Raw genomic sequence first — 9,772 nt, 5'->3', positions numbered from 1 at the left:
TAGATACAATCATATCAGAAATCCCAATAACCCACCATTGTTATACAGGTTTCAGAGTGGTAGCCATGTTAGTCTGTATCAGCAAAAAAGCCAAGGAGTACTTGTGGCACCTTAGAGACTAACAAATTTATTTGGGCATAAGCTTTCATGGGCTAAAACCCACTTCATCAGATGCAAGTCAATAATACCAACAACATTTAAAACATGCTCTAAGAAAAATCTGCGAAAAGTGGCATTCTACAAGAGGGGGGTGGGGAGGAGTGCAAAAGTTTTTATTGGCAATCACAAGGAGCAAGCTCCTTAACTCAGCCATGGCGTTGCTACTTATAACATTGCCACCCAGAAGCCATTACCATAAACATGTTAGGTGAGCCCTCTGTGTATTTTTAAAATCCATTGGCTCATTAGGATCCAAGAACTAGAAGAATCAGCTTGAATTGCATGAGGTGAATGAACAATTGCAACTTAACTGAAGTCTGTATCTCTCCCAATTGCTCTTCTTTTTCCATCCTCATTGGTCAAGGCACAGTCTGGTTCATTCTCATTGCTGTCCCAAGCTGTCATTCCTCTAATTCCCTCCCATGATGACATCACTTGCCTGTACATAAAGGCGGAAGATGGGTAGTTTCTATGATGTTGAACAGAGACAACTTTTAGTCTGTTGGTAAGAGGTTTTCTTTTGCTTTTTAAATCCAAGGAAAAGATCTTTAGAAGTGGTATGGAAGTTGCTTTTTATTCTAAACAGATTGCTTTATTGTAAGAGTTTTGTTAAAGTAAACAGTGGCAAAGGCTACTAGCTGAAAGCTTTGTGAAGTGTTGCTTTTGCCTTCCTAAATGCCTCTTGTTTGGCTTGTATATCTCAGATTCCTTGCATAGCATGAAAACCATACCTAATCTCACTTGCATTAGGAGTCCTAATCTAATAAACACTAAGTCCTTCAGATGAGAAGGAAACTGTCTTATATAACTTGAAGTGTGAAGGTGGCTTCTGGCAATGGTTCACTGCTGTAGATTTTTTTAGTCTGTCTTGCCACATCAACTTGGCCTCAAATTCTAGAGACTCTAATTGGTGGTGAGGGAACAGCTGTTGATGTTTGCACAATAGTTATTATCAAGCTTGGATTCTAGTCCCCTCATAACCCTTGGAGTGTCCTGTGAATGTTAGTTACTAGCCTAAAGCCTGTAAGTGGCTAGGGCTCTGCCTGAGAGTTTCTTACTCTGATCTGCTCAGTAGGGCTACTAATGCCCCCATGACAAACCAGCTGTCTCCTTGTATCAATGGAGACCTTAACCCTGAAACTAGGGAGGGGACGTCAAACTACTCTCAATCCCGTAACTGCTAACAAGGGGACAGAACTGTTTGAGTAGGGTGGGGAAGTCAAGATTACTGAAGGTTCAATGGCTGATTGGTTCCTCCAGCAGCTGATCTTGAGCACTTTTGGAATATATTGATTGCCTAGGAATGTGACTTACATGGCTGTAAGATAACCAGAGCTTTGCGTCCGTGCACTTGTATTTAATCTAAATGGATGAATTGTACTTGAAGGTCAGGCTCCACTGAGCCCTGACAAACTGGAAGAGGAACATATTACTGTCTTCATCCTGGGCTCCATTTTCACAGCCATGCACAAAAACTGTCTAGGGAAGGGCTAAAGCTTTGACTTGTAACTACTCTATCTCTTGCCTCCTTTAGTGGTCTGACTAGACAATGTCTGAAAACAGAAGCCAAACTCCTGTTGCTGACACCCTAGAGAGCAGGGAACATGCACAGCAGGTTGGTAGCCCACCTTTCACACCACCCAGCAGCTATCTGGCCACTAACAGACAGCAGACAAATCTGCAGCAGCACCCTTCAGGGTCTATAAGCAATCTCTCCAAGGGTCTAGGGCCTTGTAAAACTTGCCTAGTCAGGAATAATGCTGCCAAACTTGGGAGAGGTAACTGGTGACTGAAATCACTGCTGTTTTTCCATGAAGCACATGTGGTCTAATTCTAGCTGAAATTTTGAGACCCTCAAATCATCCAGCTGTAGACAAGGGTATTCCCTTACTGAATATTTAAATGTATCAAATACAAAAGCCATAATTGGCTGGAGAGTCACTTAACCAGTCTATACAGGACTCTGAGTTAAGTGTGGGTGGGGGAACAGTCAAACCTCCCTTTATTCCACAACAGATCTCCTCTTGATGTGACTCTTCTCCCTTTGACAGAATGTGGTGAGCAGGGTGGCCAACTTGCCTTTAGTCAGCTCTGCCTGTGATCTGGTTTCAATGGCCTACACCTCTACCAAAGAGAGGCACCCCCACATCAGATCTCTGTGTGATGTGGCAGCTAAAGGAGTGAAGACTATGACTGAAGCTACAATCAACTGTGCACAGCCGGTTCTGACTAAACTTGAACCTCAGAGTGAGTAAACTATGGCATAAAGCTGTATTTGGGGGGGGGGGGGGTGTCTCCAAGTGATCACACAGGCTTCAGTTGTGTAATATCCCACATGAGAACCTCCTGCTGGCTTATCTCCTAGGTGGAAGCCACTCCCCTCCATCTAGCTGAGTGACTCAGGACCGGTCAGAGTTTGTCTTTCAGCATCTGAACAATGCAGCTCTAATGGAGACTTACCATTATTAGGCTTGACTGGGGTAGTGTCTGTACCTATAAATACAGTTCTCTTTGAATGTGTGGTTGAGGTACAGGTGATTGGAAGGGACCATGTACACAACTAATCTCTCACTGCAGTGGGTGACCTGTCTCCACTATACAAAAGCTTGATCCTCCTTAGCAAGTGCAGGTTTGTACTTGCTAAAGACTCATTCAGAGTACTAAAATCTCGCTGAGTAACTCTGATCTCCAACCCAGATCACTACTGAAAAATAGCTGCAAAACAGCTGTGCAACAAGTATCCGTAATAGGAGTGGGTGAGATCTGATCACACAAGTAACCCTTAAGAAGTTTGGTGGCAAAAGCCTTCATTTGGCAGGGACAATGCCTCATGCATGACCTAAAGTAACTAGCAGGAAAATAGTCAAAATGGCTAACAAACATGAATGACAGGCACTGCCAAGATTGGGTTTAGCTGGCAAAAGCTGGCTTCAACCTCATGATGCTTTTGCCACATCTGGAGGTTTTTCTACTAAATAGTCCTTGGTTAATGGGTTAAAGGGGCAAGAGCTCCCTTGCCACTCAAACAAAACGCTTACTGCTGTGACCATCAACTTGTTTCCAGTTGCACGGCATTTATACTAAGCCCAAGCTCAAGCATAAACTGCCCAAGGAATCTTCACTGGATGACTTTAACCATTCCCAAAGGCTAAGGAATTCTACCATGGACAATCCTTCAGAGAACCCATGGAGGGGGAAATCAGCAGGGTTTGAACCTTCAGCCCACGCTCCTGGCAAGTATGGAAGTGGAGTAATTGTTCTGCTCTGGGAACCCCACTGGAGGGGGATGTGGCACACTTTACCAGGGAGCTACACAACTATTGGCCAGACAGCACTGACATGCTGGGAGTGGGACTGCTGGATTCTATTTTAACCCTGCAGGGGAGTGTCCTCTAGTGGTTGGAGGACTTAGTAACCCAGATGTGGATGGGAATGGGGTCTGCCATATTAAGTCAGCTCTTTTCTAGAAAGCAAGTATTTTCTTCCAGTTACAATAGACTTCATTTCATCACACCTTTGGCTTTCAGGTTTTTTGCTTTTTTTTCTTAAAGACCACTTTAATCAAGTTCTGCCTTTTTAGGGAGGCTGAGCTTTTGACAAAGGGATAATCTTTATGCATAATGCACATGCTTCACAATCCCCTTCAATCAATACCCTGATTCCGCCTCTTTCTATCCCCCCTGTCAACAGTTTGACCCTGCCCTGTTACATGCTACTCCTAGCAATAGCCTGGTGCAGCCTCTCCATTAATTCCATTGTAAAATGGTATGGCTAACTATTGCCTCCTGAAGCAGCAGTTAGGGCTGCCAGCTTTCTGATTACAGAAAACCGAACAAACACCCCTGCTCTGCCCCTTCCCTGAGGCCCCACCCCTGCTTGCTCTCGCCCCAGCCTGGCAAAAATGAGTGAGGTTGAGGGGAAGGGGTTGCGATGTAGAAGGGGATGAGGGATCCAGCTGGGGGTGTGGGCTCTGGAATGGGGCCAGGGATGAGGGTTTGGGGTGCAGGGGGCTCTGGGGTGGGGTGCAGGAGGGTGCTCTGGGATTGGCATGCAGGAGGGAATGCAGGCTCCAGGGTCAGAGGGAGGTTGTGTTCTGGAGGGGGCTCAGGGCAGGGGGTTGGGGTGCAGGAAGGGGTGAGGGCTCCAGCTGGGGGTATGTGTTCTAGAGTGGGGCAAGGGATGAGGGGTTTGGGGTGCAGGAGGGGGGCTCCAGGCTAGGGGGTGGGGTTGAGGGGTTTGGAATGCAGGAGTGGGTGTAGGTGACCCTCTGGGAGGTAGTTGGCATGCAGGAGGGGGCTCAGGGCTAGGGCAGGGGGTTTGGGGTGCAGGCTCCAGCTGGTGCTTAATTCAGGTGGCTCCCCAAAGTGGCTAGCATGTTCCTGCAGCCCCTAGGCAGAGGCATGGTCAGGTGGCTCCATGCGCTGCCTGCACCAGCAGCTCCCATTGGCTGCAGTTCCTAGCCAATGGGAGCTGCAGAGCCAGTGCTGGGGTGGGAGCAGCACATGGAGCCTCCCTGGCTGCACTGGCACCTCTGGGACATGCCAGCCACTTCCAGGAGCTGAGCAGAGCCTGTCTTAGCCCTGCTGCACTGCCAACCAGACTTTAACTGGCTGGTCAGTGGCACTGGCCAGAGCTGCCAGGGTCCCTTTTCAACTCTGTTCTGGTTGAAAACAGTTGCCTGGCAACCCTAGCAGCAGTAGGAACCCTTCCTCAATAAGGACTGCATTAGGGCAAAAACCATTAAACAATAAAAGAATCTACACCTGCTACAAGCTTACCAGAGGTCACCCTCAGCTCCATCTTAGGGCTCTGATAGGTTTTTAGTCCTCAAAACATCATGGGTGGGTTCCTCTGTGGCTACTAGTTCATCTCAGATCCCAAACCAGAACCAAAGGTGGAGTGGAGCACCTATCTGACATTCTGTAACCGGTAACATCAGAAGCTCAAGTGTACGATCGGCAGACGGGTGTCACTCCAAAGTGGTGGGTTTTTGCATTATGCAAAAACCCACCAGCTGTGACTAACTTCACCTAGAGATTTCTCCAGGAAATCCACTTGTCCCAAAAGTCTGGACTTGGTTGGCATACTCTCAGTATAACCCCCCCCTTAAACTTCCAGGCTTTACATTTCCCCCTTGAGAGGTTAGGTCCAATCTTGGCCCACAATAGCATATAAATGTAATACAATAAGGCCAATTTCCCATAATATTCTTGAGACCAATCTGTCAAAGCGAGCTCTGTCTCCAACTGGATGTCAGTCAGCAGCTTCCATCATGGAAGGTGGCCACCCCATGTCTTGTCATTAGGAAAGTGAAGTGAGAACCACTGCTTAGCCCAGGAGTGAAATCTAGGGTTACTGGGTGAGAAGCTCTGGGCTCCAGCACTGGCAGCTCTCTAGCCTTTGAAGATTGCACACTGACTCTGAGGACCTGTGGCTGCCCCAACAGACCAGATGCAACATCTGCAAGGCTTTTCCCCCCTGCTCTTGGTTTTCAGACACCACTGATGTTAAAGCCTAGAGATGAAACAGCTGGGCTCCCTGCATATCCCCACATACCAGAGGAAGGTGGGAGGCATCCATGCCTTTAGAACTCCCCTACACTTTCTATATTAAAACAAGAAGCTGTGAGCAAACAGTCTTAAGGGATTAAGGTTGGGTAAATTCCCTTGGCAGCATCAGAGCTTCCTTCTGCTTTTGACAGATAAGGAAATGTACTACACGGTAATCTCCCTCATGGTACAATGAAAACCTCAATTACAACCTCAGTAACACTTGCTAATAGTCAGCATTAACAAGTGTGGTGTCTGGGGAAAGAATGAGGTCACAACAGAGGTCTTGCATTATGCTCAGAATCTCTTGTCTGGAGATGTTTCCACTGAGTAATTACATGTGGTATTGGCACTGGGTTATAGTAAAAGGCTCCCCTCACAGGAAAGGAGATGCCAAGTTAAGGTTTTTCCTGGGGTTGGTTAATGACCCTATAAATGAAGCTTGTCCATGAAATATAATTGAGAAAGGGGAAGTCTCTGAGAGACATTCTCTAATCAGACACACTTCCCACAATAGCTATAGGCTAACACTTGAGAAGAGAGCCTGTGTCTTGGCCTATGGCAAGGATATTGCAGAACCAGAAAATCAAAGAGCAGGAAGGACTCTCCACTACTAGAGTTCATTTTTTAAACAAAGATTTGGGAAACTTTATTCACGGTGTCAACTTTTACAGTTGCAGCAGCAAATGAATTTGCCTGCAAAGGACTGGATAAGCTGGAGGAGAAGCTGCCAATCCTTCAACAGCCAACTGATAAGGTAACTAGCTCTTTGAGGGCCATGGTCTGCTAAATATTTCTATTTAGCTAAATGCTGTCAATCCCTTGAGGTTTCAAGGCTGGGTATGGTGGGAACTGACCACTTCCTCATTGCTGTAGCTAGCTATACCTTATGCCAAAGCTTCCAAACTTGGATGGCTAAATTGAGACCACTAACTAGAGTAGACTGGTTTCAGAGTAGCAGCTGTGTTCGTCTGTATTAGCAAAAAGAAAAGGAGTACTTGTGGCACCTTAGAGACTAACAAATTTATTTGAGCATAAGCTTTCGTGAGGTACAGCTCACTTCATCGGATGCATTCAATGGAAAATACAGTGGGGAGATTTATATGACCCTCTCTCCAGAGAGGCTGTACACTTCTGACCCCTGCTGTGGCCTTCTGACTAGTTCAGTGGTGTCTACTCCATTGACCTGGTGTCTTCTTTGCGAGCATCCCTTGAGGGGTCACATCTGCCCCTATCCTGTAACTTTAGTTCCCTCCTTGAAATAGTCATGGATGTTGAGTAGCATGAAGTGATTACCTTTGACCTTTTCTAGGTTCTTTTGGATGCCAAAGAGCTGGTGACAGGTACCAGGGATGCCATGAACAGCAGAGTGACTGAGGTGCTGGACAAGACCATGCAGGCAGCAAAATCAGCAGTAACCAGTGGCATGAGCACAGTCATGGGCTCCAGAGTGGGGCCTGTGAGTGGAGCAGAAGCCATGCAGGGGAAATCAGTAGACCTGGTGGATCACTCCCTCCCCATCACAGATGATGAACTAGGTTAGGGAAATACTTGGATGATGCTAATAAACCATAGCTGTTGGACTTCCCAAACCAAAGCATAAGTCTTAAACTCCCCTTGCACTAGTTTTCTCTCATGTGCCAACAATCTAGGTCTCAATCCTATTACTCTGACTAAAGGGTTGCTAAAACATTACTTAAATACATGTATCCAGAGGAATGATTCCCAGACTCTGCTGTGGAAACAAATGTAGATAATGGTCATCAATAAGGGTAACTAATTCCCTGAATCTCCAGTCAGTCTCTTCTGGGCAACCTACATGACACTGGAAATGGAATGTAGTGAGGCAGGGGGAGGCTCCCAAGCAAGTGGCAAATACCACTTAGATGGGAGCACACCTACTTTCCAGGGAGCTGATGTATCTTCACCCCCATGTTCCTATCCTGGTGATTGTACTCCTAAGGGAAAAGTCTGCTGACCCAGATGTTAATAAGGGCTCTGAAATAGCCATGGTCTTGCTGACTGAAGCCTCTGCACTGGCAGGGCTGCCTAAATTGTATCCTCTTCTCTCCCTTAGCTAAACTAGCAGCATCTGTGAAAGGGTTTGAGGTGGCTTCTGTGGAACAGCAGCAGAAGTACTTTGTGCGTCTGGGGTCTCTGGCCACTGAACTCTGCCAGCGCACCTACCTGCAGTCTGTGAGCAAAGTGAGACTGCTCCATCAGAGTATGCAGGAGAACTTCTCTCAGATCCAGCACACCATTGATCTGGTAGGCAATCCCTAATCTGTGCTAGTAGCTTTTTGGGACAACCCTGCCCCAAAGGGCAAACCACAACACTTTCCTCTAAAGCATTCTGTTCTGGCTTAACCTACATGACTGCAATGCTCTCTCTGATATCCATAAGAGCCATGTCTGACACTTCTGTCCAGCAGACTGTCTGTACTGGTACCATTTGTTCATAGGCTGGTCCTCCTACAGTACAGTTTGAAAACTCCTTGTTCTTGTCCCCACTTCAGACTGAGACTGTCAAGCAGAGTGTGGGTAAGAAACTACACAAGGGTCAGCAGAAGCTGCACCAGTTGTGGCTGGAGTGGACTAAGAAGGAGCTTGCAGTAATTGACAATGGTTCTGCACAGCCAGAGGTACTTGAATACTAACTCTATCCTGCCCATTAATATCTTCTCAAACACACACTGATTTGCTTTACCCCAGCAGGTGGATACCCTGGTTCTGGTCATGTCTTGGAGAATCACCCAGCAGCTGCAGACCATATGCTTGAACCTAGTGATTCTAGTCCAAGGCCTTCCTACCAGTGTTCAGGACAAGATGCAGCAGGCTCATCACAATCTGCAAGAGGTCCATGCTGCCTTCTCCAAGGCCAACTCCTTCCAGGACCTGTCCACCAGTATCCTGACCTGCAGCAAGAAGAAGCTGCTCAAGGCCCAGGAGTATGTGGATGAACTATTTGAATATGTGGTGCATAAGGCTCACCTGTCCTGGCTAGTGGGACCCTTTACCCTCTGTGGCAGAACCTCTTCAGAATTGCAGTACCGGGAAGATTGTAGGGTGGAGATAGATTAGAGAACCCTGCTAGCATTCTTGTCAAACACAAGCATTACTTTTCTAGTCATAAGGCAGCTGATGGGGGAAGAATAACCTGCTGTCACATAAAATTGCAGCTCTCCTCCAAGAGGAGGCTGAAAGTCCACCTATCCAAGCCTACTATAGAATCCTAGTGCAGCATAATCTTGCAGGAAATCAACTGAAGTGGTATTGATGAGCTGTGTGGGCTCTGAACTACATTTCCCTCACCCACACTTACCCAATGCCATGGGTTAGATAATACCCCTTAAGCTGGAATGTCCCTTAGTGTTTAGTCTTGAGACCTTTTAAGGTGGTTCTCCATGCAAATGGTACATATCAATTGTGTATTGTATTGCTATTCACTTAATCAAAGCTGGGTGGGAAGGAATAGAGTACTAGGAGACCTAACCCAATCAGGGGTGCTTCAAGCATTTTCTAGATCTATTTCATAGCCTAGTACAAATTTCCTGGATGTGGAGGGTGTAAACATTGAATTAATAGTTCTATTTTTATGGCCTGACAGACAGCTGTTATGCAGGGGTCTAGAGCAAAAACTTCCAGAGGATTTCTTTCCAGTGCAGTAGTCTTTCAGGCTACAGCCTGAGATGCTGATGTCCAGTCTCCTCTATACTCTAAGCAATAAACTGGGTGTATTGCAACACTTCTCTGCATTTAACTCCAACAAAGAAGCAAAGCTGGTGCTGGGTGGCTGTCCAAAATGTAAAAGCTACCTGAAAAGATGTGACTAAGAGTTCTACTGAAAACTCTTTTATTTTCAAGTCTCAACATCTGTGCTGTGATTCTTGAGTGTTCTCCATGTCTCACTAACCCCTAACCCTCTGTTAAGCTGGGAGCAGGAGCCCTGCTCCTTTGTTAGACTGACCTTGCTTGCTACTGAGGCTGGGTGACCAGTGTGGGGGAAGTCTAAAGTATGAGACGTTGCAGCCTACTTCTAACACTCGCTATGCAGCTGGCAGGAG

The 9,772-nt window shown here is 46.6% G+C and overlaps 1 protein-coding gene across 4 annotated transcripts; it reads left to right on the top strand.

The window, feature by feature from the left end:
- Positions 1-527: 527 nt before the first annotated feature.
- On the top strand, positions 528-9,451 carry LOC102941931 (perilipin-3). Of its 4 annotated transcripts, none has more exons than XM_043527219.1 (8): positions 528-664; positions 1,694-1,774; positions 2,211-2,406; positions 6,383-6,465; positions 7,021-7,246; positions 7,786-7,976; positions 8,225-8,350; positions 8,421-9,451. In XM_043527219.1, exons 2-8 carry the CDS (start codon positions 1,709-1,711, stop codon positions 8,787-8,789), a joined length of 1,257 nt encoding a protein of 418 aa, XP_043383154.1. In that variant the 5' UTR covers positions 528-664; positions 1,694-1,708; the 3' UTR covers positions 8,790-9,451. The 4 variants fall into 4 exon arrangements, with proteins under 4 accessions (XP_043383154.1, XP_037771264.1, XP_043383156.1 ...); XM_037915336.2 differs by having other exon boundaries at positions 586-664; positions 8,424-9,451; XM_043527221.1 differs by lacking the exon at positions 8,225-8,350 and having other exon boundaries at positions 586-664; positions 8,424-9,451.
- The last annotated feature ends 321 nt before the right edge of the window (positions 9,452-9,772 follow it).

The sequence above is a fragment of the Chelonia mydas genome, chromosome 13 (genome assembly GCF_015237465.2).
Source record: "Chelonia mydas isolate rCheMyd1 chromosome 13, rCheMyd1.pri.v2, whole genome shotgun sequence".
In the NCBI taxonomy this organism is placed as follows: domain Eukaryota; kingdom Metazoa; phylum Chordata; order Testudines; family Cheloniidae; genus Chelonia; species Chelonia mydas.
This window is presented reverse-complemented; position numbering and strand designations above follow the sequence as displayed.